The sequence below is a fragment of the Mus caroli genome, unplaced genomic scaffold (assembly GCF_978045245.1).
Source record: "Mus caroli unplaced genomic scaffold, Mus_caroli_1 scaffold_2, whole genome shotgun sequence".
In the NCBI taxonomy this organism is placed as follows: domain Eukaryota; kingdom Metazoa; phylum Chordata; class Mammalia; order Rodentia; family Muridae; genus Mus; species Mus caroli.
In genome coordinates this window covers 35,988,316-36,005,601 of record NW_028227257.1, presented here as the reverse complement: position 1 = coordinate 36,005,601, position 17,286 = coordinate 35,988,316, and the positions used below count along the sequence as shown (strand labels likewise).

General features: G+C 48.2%; 1 protein-coding gene across 1 annotated transcript in view; it reads right to left on the bottom strand.

The window, feature by feature from the left end:
- Rrbp1 (ribosome binding protein 1) overlaps positions 1–17,286 on the bottom strand; it is a 63,234-nt gene that overhangs the window by 809 nt on the left and 45,139 nt on the right. Inside the window, exons 8-23 of the mRNA XM_021155725.3 lie at positions 16,646–16,784; positions 15,147–15,316; positions 15,005–15,039; positions 9,444–9,534; positions 8,661–8,753; positions 7,036–7,128; positions 6,876–6,959; positions 6,649–6,738; positions 6,029–6,121; positions 5,854–5,925; positions 5,147–5,242; positions 4,096–4,179; positions 2,310–2,405; positions 1,544–1,627; positions 1,099–1,197; positions 157–300 (exon numbers count right to left, since the gene is read on the bottom strand). Of these exons, the coding sequence (XP_021011384.1) occupies positions 157–300; positions 1,099–1,197; positions 1,544–1,627; positions 2,310–2,405; positions 4,096–4,179; positions 5,147–5,242; positions 5,854–5,925; positions 6,029–6,121; positions 6,649–6,738; positions 6,876–6,959; positions 7,036–7,128; positions 8,661–8,753; positions 9,444–9,534; positions 15,005–15,039; positions 15,147–15,316; positions 16,646–16,784 (1,563 nt within the window). The remainder of the gene's footprint in view (positions 1–156; positions 301–1,098; positions 1,198–1,543; positions 1,628–2,309; positions 2,406–4,095; positions 4,180–5,146; positions 5,243–5,853; positions 5,926–6,028; positions 6,122–6,648; positions 6,739–6,875; positions 6,960–7,035; positions 7,129–8,660; positions 8,754–9,443; positions 9,535–15,004; positions 15,040–15,146; positions 15,317–16,645; positions 16,785–17,286) is intronic.

Below are 17,286 nucleotides of genomic sequence, written 5' to 3'. Positions count from 1 at the left end.
CAGGCTGCAGGGTCAGGACAAGCCAGCAGTGCACATGTCAGTTCCTCTTATATATAGTTGTCTATCCCCAGTGTCCTGCTTCCCTGGGCCCCTAGACAGCAAAGCACTGGAGGCCTGGACGCTTGCCCTGCAGCCCAGCCTGCACTGAGTACTCACCGCTTTTCCCAGTTGTTCTTGCAACTTCTTCACTGTGTCCTTCTCTTTCGTCAGCTGCTCCTGGGTTGTCTTCAACAGCTCCTGAAGTTTGATGGCAGCACGGCCCAGGTCACTTGTTAACCTCTTCTCTTTTTCTAGTCTCTCCTGTGGGCCAGAAGGTTCAAGCAGTCAGCTCTTACATGATATACCAAGAGGAAGAGCTAGCTCTAATGACGTCGATGAATACAGAGAGCTATCTGGTTACTAAGTGCTGGCTGGGAGAAAGCCTTTGCTGACAGTTCTGCCTGTGTTCTGTCAGCTTTTGCTATGCTCGGACAGCTTCCCGGCCTACTGTCTACCATGCACTGCCTAGTGTGAAGGCCACTACATGTGTAGCTGAACCAGGACTTTAGGCTTACATTTAAATGACACTAACTTGTAACTGAGATATGACTTAGTTCTGGCCAAGGGCCTTCCACTAGGTGTGGCAAGGGAAGCCAATGCCTGAGCTGTTCCCTCAGGATGGGCCCCTCTCCCAGAACAAGAATGACTGACTGGTGGTTTGAATAAGAATGGCCTCTACAGGCTCATATATTTGAATACTTAGTCATCAGAGAGTAGCACTATTTGAGAAGAATTAGGAGGTGTGGTTTATTGGAATAGGCGTGGCCTTTGAGGAAGTGTATCTCTGGGAGTAGGATATGAGCTTTCAAACCCCATACAAAGTTACTTTTTTGACCCATGGATCAGGATGTAGCTCTCAGCTCCTGGCTCTAGTACCATGGATATTGCTATAATGAGGAATGAACTTCTGAACCTGTAAGCAAGTCCTCAATTAAATGCTTTCCTTTATCAGTTGTCTTGGTCATGGTATCTCTTCACAGTAATAGACTAGTGACTAAGACAGTGACCAAAGTCTTGAAGACCTTCAAGTCCAAACTGTACCCCAGCTCCATCCTCTACCTTCAGCTGTGTAACCTCTTCTTTCCCTGAAGACTCCAGGGGGCCAGCAGCACGGAGTTTCTCCAGCTCTTCTTGTATCCGACATGCTGTGCGTTGAGCCTTGTCAGAGAGGGGACACATCTGGGTGAGTTGCCTAGTGGTCAAACCTGGCTAAATTCACTGGGCTGGGGGAGGCGGGCGCATCCCCAGCCTAAGAAGACAAAAGCTCATATTGATTCACATGGGCAAGAAGCTTGGAGATAACCCACAAGCACCCAGGCCTTCAGGACCTCCCAAAGATGCAGAAACCTACAAGGCTCCTGGGGCAGTCAGCACCAGTGCCCATGCACTGGGTGCCCCATAGCTTCTTAGCCCAGGTGCCTGGTGGGAAAGTTGGGAAGGACAGAGATGATGCCCAAGCTCTCAAGACACTTGTAGGAGCTGGGGCCACTAGGCAGAACCTAACCTCCTCAAACTCAGCTGTGAGCTTCTGCCGCCGTGTCTGCTCATCCTCCAGGGTGGCTTCTGTCCGCTCCAGCTGTGTTTTCAACTGTATGGAGATACCACAAATGGGACTGGAGAGGCTCGCAGAGGCCCCTCTGGGGCAGACTGAAACTGCAGGCTCCCCCTTCAAGCTATTTCTAGGATTCCCTGGGCCTTTCCCCACCCTAAGTCACTCTCAGCACTCCCATTTCTGGGGAGACAGCGCCTCAAGACTCAGGAGAGAAGCAGAGAAGTCGCAAAAAGGTGCTGGGGGAAACACTACACTCTAAGCCTTTCATAGGACTCACAGGGCAGGAAAGACCCCCAAAGCCATGGGGCAGGACATGGTCTACAATGGGAGTCCAATGATAGGTCCCTGCCTCTTGCCAATTGCTCTTGGTAACTGATCTTTTGGTCAAAACTCTGGAAGACAGATGTCCGGCTAGCAATGCCCCAGTAAAGGGCCACAGCTAAAGACAAATCCCCTTTGTGGCTACAGACCCAAACCCAAGCTACAGACAGGTCCAAAGTCCCTTCCTTGTGTAGTAAGGGCCAAGGGCCCTAGCCACCCGCCCTTAGCTCTACACCCTTCCATTCTGGGTACTGTCACCCAGATCACACAGGATGAGGAGGTGGTTAGCAGTGGGGATTGAAGTACCTGCACTCAGTTTAATCAGCCCATAGGCTGCCCACCCCTGAGCACCATGTGATGTTAGGGACACATCTGAGGACCAGCTTATCGCCCTAACCTTCATAGGGTCCTGCTCGGCTGGAGGGACAGCTGGAGACCCAGCCACGTCACCATCCTCTACGTGGCTCCTCATGTCACTCAACTGCTGCCTGACCTGAAACAGGGAGGGGTGGGTTTGTGCAAATACACACCAGTGGAATGCACCCATGCACACACACAAGCACCCATGCACTCGCCAGAGAGATGGGAAGGGGGGTGGGGTGGGGGGGGCGAGGGAGAGAGGAAGAGTGGGAGAGAGAGGGGGTGAGGGGGAGTAGGAGAGAGACTCCTCAGAGACATAGGAAGAGTAAAGGTCTGCCATCTGTGATCAATATTTATGTTCTCTAGTGCAGGAGGGATATTCCACTCAGCATCTCAAAAGCCTTGAGGCCAACAAGCCCCTTGACTAATGAGAGCCATGTGTATTTTTTTGAAGTGAACCTGTGGGGCAACACCCCTCTCCCCCAGGAGCAACCACACAAAACCAGGGAGTCCACATGGAACAGAGGCAACTGACAACATGTCCCATTCCAATTATTCAAGGATGTAGTGTCCTGCTCCCAGCCTTTTGGGGGCCTGGACAAAATGGTAAGACCATATTATTGCCTTGTAATTTTCCGGGTCCACCAGACCACTGAACCTCCCATCTGAAGGCCAGCAGAGTCACACAGGTTGCTTGGGAAAGGTCCCAGTCAGGACGCCTGGGGACAGAACTCAAAATATAAGCTCTTTAGGAGACCTGGGTGGCCTCAGTCTGCACTTAGCCTTCTCAAATGCCCCTGAGTGCAGAAAGCAAAGAACATAGTTCAAAGGTGACAAGAACCCTTGGCAGGCACGGTCTGTGTACATGCCTTGCCTGGGCTGTGTCCCATGGCGGGGAGGGGGGAGAGTGGGGGCACTTACCCAGACCCAACCTAGCAAATGGCTGAGAATGGCAGCCTTAAATTTGGGAGGCTTGGCCCGGACAGCATCTACTTGTGGTGTGGTAGTCTGGGCAAGGCCTAAAACCTGGATCCAGTGAGCTGGGCTTAGGAGAAAGTGTGGAGACGGGTAGCTAAACACACCAGAGCTGCTCTCCTAGACAGCTCATGTTCAATCTCCAAATTTCAAATGTTGACATCTACTTCAAAATGGCAATGCAGTTTAAAAGGAAGATAGCTGCAGCTGCACAGGCTATGGCCAGGGCTGGGGACCAGGATCCCTGTAAAGAGGAGACCAAGCAGCTGGGACATGGTTCTAGACACAGCAGCGGCAAACTGGGAAAACTACTGGACTACAAGAGACGATGTGCACAGGGCCACTCCTCACATCTCTGTACAGGTTTATCTGTTCTCAGTGCCTCGCAGAGGACCAGAAGGAGCAGGTCATCCTATAAAACTGTAAGACTGGCAAGGCCAGTTACATCATTGAAGCAGGAAAACATGCAGAAAGCACAGACATGCCTAAAGGCTATAAAGGACCCTCCTGTGATATCAGGAGTCCTGTATCCTGGACTGCTCGGTTGATCAAACAGGCTACTAAGGCCTACATGTCCCACAGCCCATGGTCTTGAGCAGATGCTAGATCTGCTCAAAGACAGGAAATGGAATGTGAACATCCTGGTCCCTGGCAGCTACAAACCCAACTAAGAGTTTTAGGCAAACTGCTGTAGTCCCCCTAAGCTTGCCCTACATGACTAATGTATGACATACCCTGCTAAGCTGCAGACACTCCACATGGATATCAAAGTTACATCATGGATATCAAGTTACATCACATGCATACCCCTTATCATACACCCCTGCCCAGGACATAAGTCAACCTACCAGGGCAAGCTCATCGCTTTGTTTCTGGGCTTCACTCTTGGCTTCATCCAGCTGAGACTGCGATTCTAGCAGAAGCTGCCTCAACTTGAGGGGAAACAACCAGATGAGGGTCGGGGTGGGGGGGGGGTGGGGGGGAGTTCCAATGAGTCCACACCTAAACTTGAGCCAGAATCCAAGCCCTGGAGATTTACACAGCACAGGGACAGATGTCCTACAGGAACAATTTCCTACACCCAGGCTTTTCAGAAACACCTGTTTTGGTGGTTTTAATGAAAATGGTCCCAATAGGCCTATAGGGAGTAGGCATTATTAGGGGGCATGGTCTTGTGGGAGTAGGCGTGGCTTTGCTAAAGGAAGTGTCACTAGCAGGTGGGGTTTGATGTCTTAGAAGTTCACCCCAGGCCTACTAGCTCATAGTTCACTTCCTGCTGCCTGCTGATCAAGATACAGAACTCTCAGCTACGACTCCAGCACTGTGTCTGCCTGCATACCATCATGCTTCCCACAGTGACAATAATTAGACTGAACCTCTGAACTGAAAGCCAGCCCCAATTAAATGTTTCCCTTTATAAAAGTTGCCATGGTCATGTCTCTTCACAGCAACAGAAACCCTAAGACACCTGCCCATTGTCTCATGTTAAAGAGCAAAAGTTTGCAATCAAAACTAGACTAAAGGTACCAGGCTTGGGAGTTCTACTCCTGAAATCAGAAGACAGAGACTGATTAAAATCCAGTGTCAGCTAAAAATGACCACAGCAAGCCAGGTAGAGAGGCCACACGCTGATGGGCCAGCCAGAGCATGAGGGGCCACACTCACAAAGAAGGCTTTGCCCCTGCCCTGCCTTGGGGCTGCCTTTCTGAAATCTGCCCCAAGTGCCCAGGGCTATCAATCCCAAGGGGCATCTGCAGGGTGTTGGGTGAAAGTCTGAAAACCCAGCTCTTAGGCTCCTGCTGACAAGCACACAAACAGTAAAGGAATCACTGGGAATAACCTAGTTTCCTGGGGCAGAGGCCACTTGGGAGCAGGACTTGGAATGATGGAATCACTCACCCCTGCCACCTCCTTGGCATAATTCTGACATTCTGCACTGGCGGCTGCCATGTGCTTCTCCAGCTCCGCTTCCAGATGTGATGTGTGCTCCCTTACCTGGACGGGACAGACATGGACATGGTCAGTCTCTCACTAGCCAGCAGGGGCCCTAACCATGCAAACTCTGGCTGCTCCTGAAACAAGCAAAGGTAAAGTGCCACTGGGTAAACTGAGCTCAGTAAGGGAACCATCACTGGCGAGAAAGCCTGTCCCTCACACTAACTGAACAGCGAACTGAAATTACAGTCCTGCTGGGTCCTCCCAAGTCCTTGGGCTTCAGGAGGAGTGGGCAGAACAGTTCTTAGATGTATACTGGCAAAGCTTAGGCTACAGGGCACCTTTACAAAGGCCAAAGTTTGCTGCAGTATCTTAAAGAGCATCAGGCCCCTTAATTCTTGACTAATTCTTAATTCTGAAGTTTACAACTAAAGCCACTGCTAGCCAGAACTATACACCCCATGACTCTAAGGCTACTAAGGCAGTAAAAGTTTATCACTGAGGCTACATAGGACAAAGCCCTTGCTTAGAGGAGGAAAGCCTCCTTGGACATGTGGTCCATGAGGAAAAAAAAAGAACAAGGACCCATGCAATCTTTGCGTGGCTGTCAGAACATGACCAGCAAATTCATAGCACAACAGAAAAGAACCCTCAGAAAGAGAAAGACATACCTGATCTGAGCTTTCAAGTTCTCCTTTTAGCTTCTCCACAATGTCTTCTAGATGTTTCACTGTGACCCGTGACTACAAGAGAGAAGACTCATCAGGCGTGAGAATCTGGCTGGAGGTTCCTTGGGGACGGGGTGGAGTGAGTCATACAGGCCGGGGTTATGTAGGCCACCCATACCTTGTGCAGCTCCTCCTCAGCAGCTCCCACCTTGGCCTTCCACACTCGCTCTTCTTCCTCCACACTCTTCTGCAGGTCTTTGAGCATGCCCTCCTGGAGGGGAGGTAACAGTAAGGTAGGCTCTCTCCCTCCTTAGCTTGACCCCACCAACACATACTATCTTCTTGAGTCTTAGCAGCACTATTGTGCCCTGCTGTCTGTTTAATTCAGTGTCACAGGCAGCCCTGGCAGAGCTATATAGCAGGAAATGAAGTCTGTAGCCCCAATAAAGCTTCTAGAACTCCTACCGTTCTGTAATCAAAGGGCTCAACCCTATTTACTCTGGGCCTACCTTGTTCTTACTCCTACCTGCCTGCCCAGGCATTCCCTGTTGAAACCATCTCTCCAGGCCCCAAACCTTAAACCCACTTATTTCTAACTTAACAACAAAAACTCAAGAGCTTTCTTTATCCCCTTTACCATCCAACAAAAGAAATGAGGCCCAAAGAGGGCAACAGGGCTACTTGAGGTCACATAGAACCTTGCTATCTCCTACCCCAAAGACCCCAAGTTCTGCCTCCTAGCAGTGCCCTAGGAACATCAAGTCACAGTCACTACCAAGGTTGGCCCCTGTTGCTCACCGTCTCTGCCAGGATGGTGCGGTACTGGTCACACTCAGCCTGCAAAGAGTTTTGGGTCTCCTCAGCTTCCCTCAACTTCAAGACTATGTCCTAAAGGCAGAGAGGTGAGAGGTGATCAGGTGTCTACTCAGTCCTTTGTCTTGGCAACTCACTGAAGACTGGGCTCTCGATTCCTAGGGGCCAGAGGGCTTAGACAGAGAAGCCCAGGGCACAACAATGTCACTTACCATGGAGGGCTCTAGGGAAGCAGGTGGTTTCTTCAGCAGCTCAGAGCCCTTCTCTTTGACTTCCTGTAGCCACTCGGCATAGTTCTAAAAGGAAACAGGCATGTGGCGCCAGGCTGTTCCCTGAGGCTTGTGGGGCCCGGGGAGCTGTCCTCCTTCCTACCTGGTGCGCTGAGACAGAGAGCCCCGGGAGCAAGGCCAGCAGGGTCTCCTTGGTCTGGGCCTCAGCCAGGTGCAGCTGCTTTTCTGACTCCTCCTGAAGGATGAGGGAAGAGAAGGGCAGCACTCAGCCCCTGCCCATTCTCACCACATGGGAGGGACAGGTCAGAGGAGGCTAGGCTGTTTGATCTGTGCCCCTGGTTATCTGTGCACACCAGCAGACACGCCAGTCCCATTAGCTTTCCTTTCCAGCTTGAGTGTACAAGAATATACACACACGGATAAAGACCAAGTATATTCCTAGGGCAGGGTGAGGCTGGCTAGAAGGCGCATGGTGTCATAGCGGGTAGAAACTGCAGACAGCAGCAGGGCAGCTCCAGCAGTCACTGGGGTTAGGGCCAGTGGGACAGGGACAGAGACTGGGGAGGCTCACTTCTAGCTACCCTAAAGAAGGGAACCAAATTCCCACCAAGCAGAGCTAAATCAACTTAGAGAACATAGTGAGGGTGACCAAAGCTTGACCCATCCTAAGTTGTGCCACATCTAACACCCCTCTCTGGCCCTCCACCACCGAAAGCACAACATCAGAAAGAGCCGGAGAATTAAAGGAGCCGTGAGGCAAAGCCCAGGACACCTGCATTCCCTGAGGACATAAATCTGAGGAATGGCTCCAGGGAACTTTGGCTTAAAAGTGTTGTCCTGAGACACAGAACACTGGCAGTTCCACACCAGTTGGCATGGCTTGAGGCATTCCATGGCAAGGGCCATCAAAACTGTGAGCAGCACTCACTACCTACATCTGATCCACGGAGGCAAACCACTGATAGGTGAGGTGGTCCTCTACCTGTGTAGTCACAATCCAGTCAGGTAACAGCTGAGGCCACAACTTCCAAATCTGCCATAACACGGACTAGAAGGTCACGAGTCATTTCTAGGGCTCAAAGTCTAAGACTCCAGGAATCTCATTTCAGCTGTAAGTGAACTCACTAAATCTCATTTCACTACAGTGTGACCAATGCTAGCCCTTCCCAGGTTTTCCTCTGGCACCCTCATGCTTCCCAAGAAACCCATGAGAGTCACAGCAAAGCCAGTCCTGTGGAGACAGACACTCCTATGCACATGATGCTAGCAGGAGAACCTTTCCCATGGGGTGGAAATGTGTGCAGGGGTGCAGTGGCTTTAGGGGCCACTACTGCTAGGGATGAGACTCCATGCTGGCTTCCAAGTAACCAGGACACTAGAGGACTTTTCTGCCCAAATGCGTGCTGCTAAGATCTTTTCCCTGAGAGGCATTATAAGTTCAGAGGGCCCAGGAAACAGGAAAAAAGGATAAAAACTGCACAAAAGCCACATAACCCTGGACTTGCTCAGAGTCTGCACTCCTCGAAACAGAGGAGAGGCAATCAAGGGCACAGATTTCTTTTCTCCATCTTAAGGAAATGTGAAAAGGAAGGAAGGAGGGAAGAAAAGAAAAGAGACACAGGAACCTGGGAGATGCTAAGCTGGATATAGAAGACACTCTTGGGCCATATCCTGTCCATGTGTTTCATCGAGTTTACTAAACCAGAGAGATACTACTATTCCAGCCTTAGCCTGACCAAAGGACTTAGGATGGACAGGTGCTCTGACCTTGGCCTGGGTTAGGGAGCGCAGCTTCTCCTCACAGGCCCGCTCAGCTAAGGCCAGTGCCTCCATGGCCTTCCAGTTCTTTTCCCGGAGGTCCTAGAGGAAACCAGAGAAAGTCGGCAGCCCACATAGGGTGAGTCATAGCACGGTCCCCACAGGCTGCCTCAAACTGGTGTCAGCAAAGGCAGGACCCATGGAACCTCCCTATCTCGGATCAGGGCACTTCACAGGACCTGCCAGGGACTAACTACCCTTTCCTCAGACTATGTGCATATGGCCACACAGGGGAAGTGCTTATCACAAAGCCAGCTACTGTGGCCAGAGGCAGAACTGTCAAGGCACAATGTAAAGCAGTCTGCCCTTTTCAGGAAACATTGGTCTGATGAAGCAGGGACCTAGCCTGCCTCTTCAGAGGGAAGTTTCCTGCCTCCAAAACAGAAAGGTGGCCCCTGGCACCTCCCTTAGGAAGCTCCAGTCCCTGTAAGAGGTTACTGGACAACGAGCATGCCCTGGTTGTGACAAGTGCAAGCTCAGGATATGTGGCACACTGCATCCCCAGCCCAGTCTGTGGGACAGCTGCTGGACTGTGAGAGTGCAGAGGCAGAAGAGAGGCTCACATACTGTGAACTCCTGGCGCAAACAATGGCAAAGGAGCTGGAGGGAAAGCTAGGTCCTGTGGAGCCTGGGTGGTCTACATGGAGGTGTCCTTGGGTAATTTCAGGAGGAAACTCACAGCCTTCTCTCTCTGCCCCTTCGTCCCACCTCAGTGTAAGCACCTCCACTCACATTGTTCTTTCCCTTCTGTTGCTCCATAGCCTCCTTGAGCTCACTGGTTTCCTTCTCCAGACACGACACCTGGGACTCCAGCTCCTTGAGACTAAGGAGACATGATGAGGTTTCAGTCTTGGCTCCAAGAACTTAATTCTTCACCACCTGTGCACCTGGCCTAGTCTGAGTCCATCCCATCTGCTGGGGCAGAAGCTTTCAGAGAAGCCTAAGTTGTCTGTCTAAGTTGCCTGGATTCTTTCTCTACTTACCTTAAGTGCCAAGAGGAGGGCATGGACTCAAGTGAGAGCCAGAAGTAGTGTTTTTAAGGCCTTCCTTTTTCTAGCCTGCACCACAGAACAAGTCAGCTGACCCTTCTCTGTAGTGCATACCAGGCCCTCAGAACTGTGCAAGGACTCAGGACAGTGCGGTCACATTACCCACTGGAACTCTGGGCACCACTGCTCTTAGTAGCTCTCAACTGACTTCTAACTCTTCTGAGTCTTAAAAGGCTCCTTCTCCTTAGTTCTGGAACTGAGGTTTATGGAATCAGCTGAAGAAAACTTTCTAGAGCTCTCCAGATGCAAAGACCCAATGAGTTTCATTGACATTCACCATTCAGAAATAAGTCTTCTGGTCTGAGTTGGTAGCCTGAGCAGACCTTGGGCCCGAACTCTGCAGCCACTCCCACAACACCCAGAGGAAGCTCCACTCCCAGGCACTCTAACACACCCAGGATCTCAGGATCCCAGAGACAGCTGGACTCTGAGGAGTTGTAACACAGCCAGGATCACAGGAAGGACAGGCTCCAGTCAGATGAAGTGAGGACAGGTAGCACTAGAGAGAACCAGATGGCGGAAGGCAGGCATAAGAACATAAGCAACAGAAACCAAGGCTACTTGGCATCATCAGAACCCAGTTCTTCCAACATAGAAAGTCCTGGATACACCATCACATCAGAAAAGCAAGATTCGGATCTAAAATCACTTCTCACGAGGATGATAGAGGACTTTAAGAAGGACATAAATAACTCCCTTAAAGAAATACAGGAGAACACAGGTAAACAACTAGAAGCCCTTAAAGAGGAAACACAAAATTCCCTTAAAGAATTACAAGAAGACACAATCAAACAGGTGAAGGAAATGAACAAAATCATCTAAGATCTAAAAATGAAAATAGAAACAATAAAGAAATCACAAAGGGAGACAAACCTGGAGTTAGAAAACCAAGGAAAGAGATCAGGAGTCATAGATGCAAGCATCACCAACAGAAAACAAGAGATAGAAGAGAGAGTCTCAGGTGCAAAAGATACCATAGAAAACACTGACACAAAAGTCAAAGAAAATGCAAAATGCAAAAAGCTCCTAACCCAAAACATCCAGGAAATCCAGGACACAATGAGAAGACCAAACCTAAGGATAATAGGTATAGAAGAGAGTGAAGATTCCCAACTTAGAAGGCCAGTAAATATCTTCAACAAAATTATAGAAAAAAACTTCCCTAACCTAAGAAAGAGATGCCCATGAACATACAAGAAGCCAACAGAACTCCAAATAGATTGGACCAGAAAAGAAATTCCTCCCTTCACATAATAATCAAAACACCAAATGCACTAAAAAAGAAAGAATATTAAAAGCAGTAAGGGAAAATGTCAAGTAACATATAAAGGCAGACCTATCAGAATTACACCAGACTTCTCACCAGAGACTATGAAAGCTAGAAGATCCTGGGCAGATGTCATACAGACACTAAGAGAACACAAATGCCAGCTCAGGCTACTATACCCAGCTAAATTCTCAATTACCATAGATGAAGAAACCAAGATATTCCATGACAAAACCAAATTTACACAGTATCTTTCCACAAATTCACCCCTACAAAGGATAATAAAGGGAAAACACCAACACAAGGAGGGAAACTATACCCTAGAAAAAGCAAGGAAGTCATCTTTCAACAAACCCAAAAGAAGATAGCCACACAAACATAATTCCACCTCTAACAAAAATAACAGGGAATAACAATCACTTTTCCTTAATATCTCTCAACATCAATGGACTCAACTCCCTAATAAAAAGACATAGACTAACAGACTGGATACATGTAATCAGGACCCAGCATTTTGCTGCATACAGGAAATGCACCTCAGTGACAAAGACAGACACTACCCCAGAGTAAAAGGTTGGAAAACAAATTTCCAAGCAAATGGTCCCAAGAAACAAACTGGAGTAGCCATTCTAATATTGACCAAAATCGACTCAATAGAAACAGATGTATAAAAGTTGGGGTCTTAGACATATGCACTTAGCACTCCAAATGAGCAGGATGCATAGAAACAAACACTTATGTAGGATTAATTGGTTATTCTGGGTCTTTTGTTGTTCCATATCAAACTGAGGATTTTCTTTCTATTTATGTGAAGAATGAGATGAGGATGTTGATTGTGATTTCATTGAATCAGTAAACTGTTTTGGTAGGAAGGTCTTTCTTCACAATGTTAATTCTACCAAGCTATACACTTGGGAGATCTTCAAATTCTAGTATGTTTCTCCATCTCTTCCTTCACACACATTTAAAGTTTTCATTGTAGAGGTTTTTTTACCTCTTTGGTTATAAATATTTTAAATATTTTATTTGATTTGAGAAACTGGGAAGAGGAGCGTGTCCATGATATTTTTCTCATATTGTTACTCATATGTTTTAAGACTGGTAAATTTTGTAAGTCAATTATGTATCAGAACACTTTGCTTAAACTGTGGGTAATTTCTACAATTTTTCTAGTCAAATTTTGGGAACATTGGGTATAAGATAATATAATCTTCAACTGAAAATAATTTGACTTAATATTTTCCCATTTGTACCCCTTATTCTGCCTTACTGCTCTAGCTAATGCTTCAATCACATTGTGGATGAGCAGTAGGTATAGTGGGCAGTCCTCTCCCATTCCTGATTTTAATAGGGCTTATTAATGGTTTTATTCATTTAGGATGATATTGGCCATGATTCTGTCACCCATAACCTTATTATGTTGGAATATGTTTCCTACAGTCCTACTTGTTTCTAGGGCTTTTATTAAGAATGGATGTTGAATCTTATCAAAGACTTTTTCTTTTTTCTTTCTTTCTTTTTTTTTTTTAACTTTCTTTGAAATGATCATGATTCTTGTATTTTGTTGTTGTTGTTGTGTTTGGTTTATTACATTTATTTCTTATTTATGTTAAAAAAATAAAAAATAAAATCAATGAAAAAAAAAAGAAATAAAAATACTCAACCCTTTTAGTTATGGATAAGCCTCAAATGGACACCTTAATGTGATACCCCCTGCACTAGAATGTGGAACAGATGGTCTAGACCCAGATCATATGAAATCTAAAATCCAGAAGTGGTCAATGACATTCTGAATCAAGAGCTTGAGCAACTCTGAGATGGCAGGGGAAGTCTGGCAGAGAGGAGCTGCCACCAGTCAAAAGATGCAGGGATCTGACTGTCACTGTCAGCCAGAGGGGAACACAAACACACCCATGTTACCTCTGGAAAGACATAGTCAAAAGCTTCTTGAAAACTACCATTCTGAGTCATACCCACATCAACTATAAAGTCAGCATGGGCTGAACACACTCACCCTGACCATGATTAATAATGGACTCTGTCTGGCAGTTTCCAGTTTTCAGTTTGAAAACAGCAAACCTGGCCTTGAAGACATTAGCTGGCTTTGTGACTCTAGGTTTCACAGGCCCATGGAACCTTGACTCCCCTTTAAAGTGGGATTTCCTCATATACTCCCTCTAACCCCTTCTTTACACAAGTCTTTCCCAGCAAAGCATCCCAGAGCATGCCCAGAAGACGACTCTGAAGAAGCAGAGAACACAGGACACTGGCAAGGACATACTGACCTTCACCTCCTAGGCAGTTGCTATAAAGTGTCAGAACATTTGGGAGTTGATATGCCAGTTCAGAACAGGATGACCCCACCCAGGCAACTTACAGATACACTGTTTCAGAAGGAAATCAACCAGTTCTTGCTGGATATACCAACATCAGGCAAGATATTAAAAGTTCTTATTTGGAGTGTGGTTGAATTATCTTAGTAATTTAGTGTGTGATAAAAAAATCTCAGGTGGTTTGTTTTGAGACAAGGTTTATAGAGGCCAGGCTGGCCTTGACCTTGTAATCCTTCTGCCTCAATCTTCAAACTGTTAAAATTACAGGTGTATCTTACCATGTCAGGCTTCAAAAATTTGGTCTTAAGATACAAGAGAAAACCCTTCATAACTACAGCCTTTGTAAATATCATCAGAAGAAACAAGCTTCATCCATGCATTTTGAGACAGGAGATGGAGAGGATGGCTCTAGGTTTTCAAGTGGGTTCCGGTCTCCCTCTAAGTGCCCAGTTACAAAGCCAAGCTGAACACCAGGGATCAGGCTGTGGATGGGGGGCTGCATTTTACAAAGCACATGGGGAAACAACTCTTTGGTAGAAACAGCCAGAGTGAGAGATTTTGCTGGCTTAGGACACATCCAGAATGTGCAGGAAGATGAAGAACACCCTCCTCACCATTCCTTCACACGGCTGCTCTGGGGTCCCCAAGACCATAGTAGCCATGATTCGCCTCCCAAGAATGTGGGCATCTGCCCAGAGGCACTGGTCCCAGGACTAGAGCTTGAATTGAGTTGGCCTATCCAGGTACTTTGGCCTTAGCAACAGCAAACAGTCCCGAGAATGGCCTGGTGTGGGTCTGTATGGATACTGACATAGGAAATAAGACAAGTCTAGCCAACAGGACAGTCACCTCACAAAGGAAATGAGCCCTGCAATGTGCTCTAGATTACAAAAGAAAGGGGAGGGTCATGTCCATTTCCTCATTTGACTTCCTGAACTCAATCCTTAAAACTCCCTCACCTTGCACACACTGACAACACCTCTGCATCACAGAGCTACCACAGAGCTTTCCCTTGCAGAGCTAAACTGGCTCCTGGAGAGTGACCGCAGAGCTTACCAGAGTTTCACCGTTGTGTGTTCAAGGCACTCGGGCTTTGAAAGCCTCGAGTGTAGCAGTGTTAAGGAGGAACAGGACCTTTAAGAGGCAAAGCCAAATGGGAGGTGGGTAGTTAGCTTATGGGGAGTGATGCCCTAAGGAGACTGCTGTTAGTTTCTTGGAATTCATTCCTATAAGGGCAAGCTGCTGTAAAAAGTAAGCCTGCCCCTGGCTTCCTGTCTCACCATGAGCAGTCTCCTCCTTATATGCACTCCTGCTGTAGTGCTACCTACCATGATGTGATAGCCAAGGAGGCCTTCACTAGAGGCCAGCTACCACCAAATCTGTGAGCTATATAAGTATCTTTCTTTTTAAGAGAATGCAGTTTCATGTATTTTACTATAACAATGGAAAACAGACTAATGCAAAACTCTTAGGGGGCAGTTTTGTTTCCTACCCATGTCGGTCTCTTGTCTTCAAAGTCACTGAAGGGACAGCTAAGACCCAAGCCTTCCAGTAAAAGCTCTAGCTTCCAGGGGCCCATGGCCAACCTGTGCTACAGCTGAAGCTACAGCCCTACAGCTCCCCACAACCTGCCTTGAGGCTTACCGAGTCTGCTGCTGGTTGGCCTCAGCTTGGCTGGCCTGGAAAGAAACAGAGAAGCTCACATGTGTAGGAGCTGGGCATCATGGGAGGCCCTCTGCTCAGGGGAGTCCTCCCTCTCCTCGGACTGGCCTGAGAAGTGACTGACCTGGGTGTCTTGGGCCTGGCCTGCTTCCAGAAGGGCTTCGATGGAACGGATCCTCTCTGTGAGCTGTGAGTTCTCCGCCCTGGCCTCCTTGAGCTGCCCATGGAGACTACTCAGCTCTTCACACTTGCTTTTTACCTCCACCTCAGATGACTGTAATTTGCTGTGCAACTCTGTTGCAGAAAGGCAAGGAGAGGTGAGGATCTGGCAATGCCTGTCTGGGGACCTCAGCCGTTGGCCCCTCCTCCAACATACACAGAGCACTATTGGCCCCCTTGTGGGCTGCACTATATATGCAGAAGCCTTAAGACACTTCTGATCCATGAACTTTCCTTGTGGACTGGAGAGAAAGGTATGCTGTGGCAGCAGCATCTGTGAGTACCACAAGGTGAACTGGACCACAGATGGAAAGCTAGCAGCAAAGCAAGCACACTCAGGGGAGTGCACAGAAGACTCATGCTCTAGAAAACACTGCCTCATGAGCTGAGACTCAGCAGAAATGAGACACCCAAGGGCCTGCCCCAGGCCTTCTCTGTGGGAGATGCCCCCTTCCTTGTGTAGTTTCAGAAGTCCCCCAGCTAAGGTGGTCCAGCATCTCTGACACTCCCTCTCCCACAAGGCAGATTCCTAGTGCTCCCACAAGCTCAGCCCTAGGTGTTGCTTCTTGCTGCATTCAAAGAGAACTTGAACAGAGCAGCAGAGCCTTTCAATGCCAGCTCCCCAGGCGTGGGAACTTCAGTATTCTCTTGCCTTAGCTCACCTCTCCCCTCCCTGAAGAACTCTGCCCCTTACCAGCACTTCACTGGTCACTGCCCAGCCACGTCTTCCTGCCACACCTGCTCACAGGACAAGGACCAGGCTCCTGCTCATCTCCTCAGCTTTCTTGTCTGATGTTCACGCTGGGCTTTGTGCTGGCTGACCTCCCCTTTCACCATTCTGGCCTAGTCTTAAAATCCTGCCTCTACTTCAGAAAGGATACAGTAGCTAAAGGCATACTTCCTTTTCTAGAGCAGAGGCCAGCAAGCTAGCCCAAAGGCTGCTCACCCCCACCCGTTATAAATAAAGTTCTGTTTCAATGCCTGGACCACAGATTACAGGATTATCAATGGCTGCTTTACCCCCAGCAGCAAAGTGTCATAGTTGTGACAAAAGCCATCTATCTCAGAGAATCAAGTATTTACCTTCTGCCCCTCCACATACTGTCTGTCTTAAGGCACTGCTGTGACTAGTCCTCCTGACCAGCACTGCTGCTAGCCCAGTGCCCATGACTGGAACTCGGGAGGAATGGCGGGTAAGTGACTAACCATCATAGTCTCATCACATGCACTGCCTAAGCCTCATCTAGCCCTGCCCCACTGTCCTCACCTCATGTTTGGCCCTTACAGGTTCTACTCTGTACACAGTGGACAGTCCAGGCCCACTATGCTCAGGTTCACATAGTGACACAAGGTCAGAGGGCTCATCTGGGCCACCGCAGACAGAGCTACTGAGTCTGCACTCACCTGCCACTCGCTGCTGCTGTTCCTGAGCCTTCTCAGCATCCGCTCGGAGGTTGGCATGGCTTGTTTGTGTCCGGCAGAGTTCCCGGGTGACCTCCTCCAAGCGCTTCTGCAGAGCCTCTTCACTCTCTTTGTGGGATGCCTAAGGAGGAACAGAGGGAAGAGGGTTGTGAGAAGCTTGGGGCTGTAAAACAAACCTTTTCATGTGGCTATCCTATTTACTGTGCTCTCTGGATAGTGGGCAAAGAACACAGTTCAGGGCCAGTGCCAGGGCTCAGCAGGTAAAGGGGCTTGTGGCCAAGCATGACAATTTTGAGTCTAATTCCTGGGACCCACACGAATGAAGGAGAGAAGTTATAGTGCAATTTCAACAAGGACCACTATTTCCGGATAATTTTGAACCTAGACAGAGTTCTTCAGCTAGTACCCCTTCAATGAGAGGCCTTCCTTTTGAGGGATAGTTTTCCCATTGGTACCAGTTCTCTCCCTTGAAGCACTGCACACAAGCAAGGCACATAATTAAGTATCCATTTGGAGAGCACTTCTAGGTTTTCACTTAAAAGTTTCAGCCATATGAAGCCATCAATGTTCAAGCATGTTTGATCCATAACATGGCCATTTCTATTTTTAGTCTGAATCCTAAA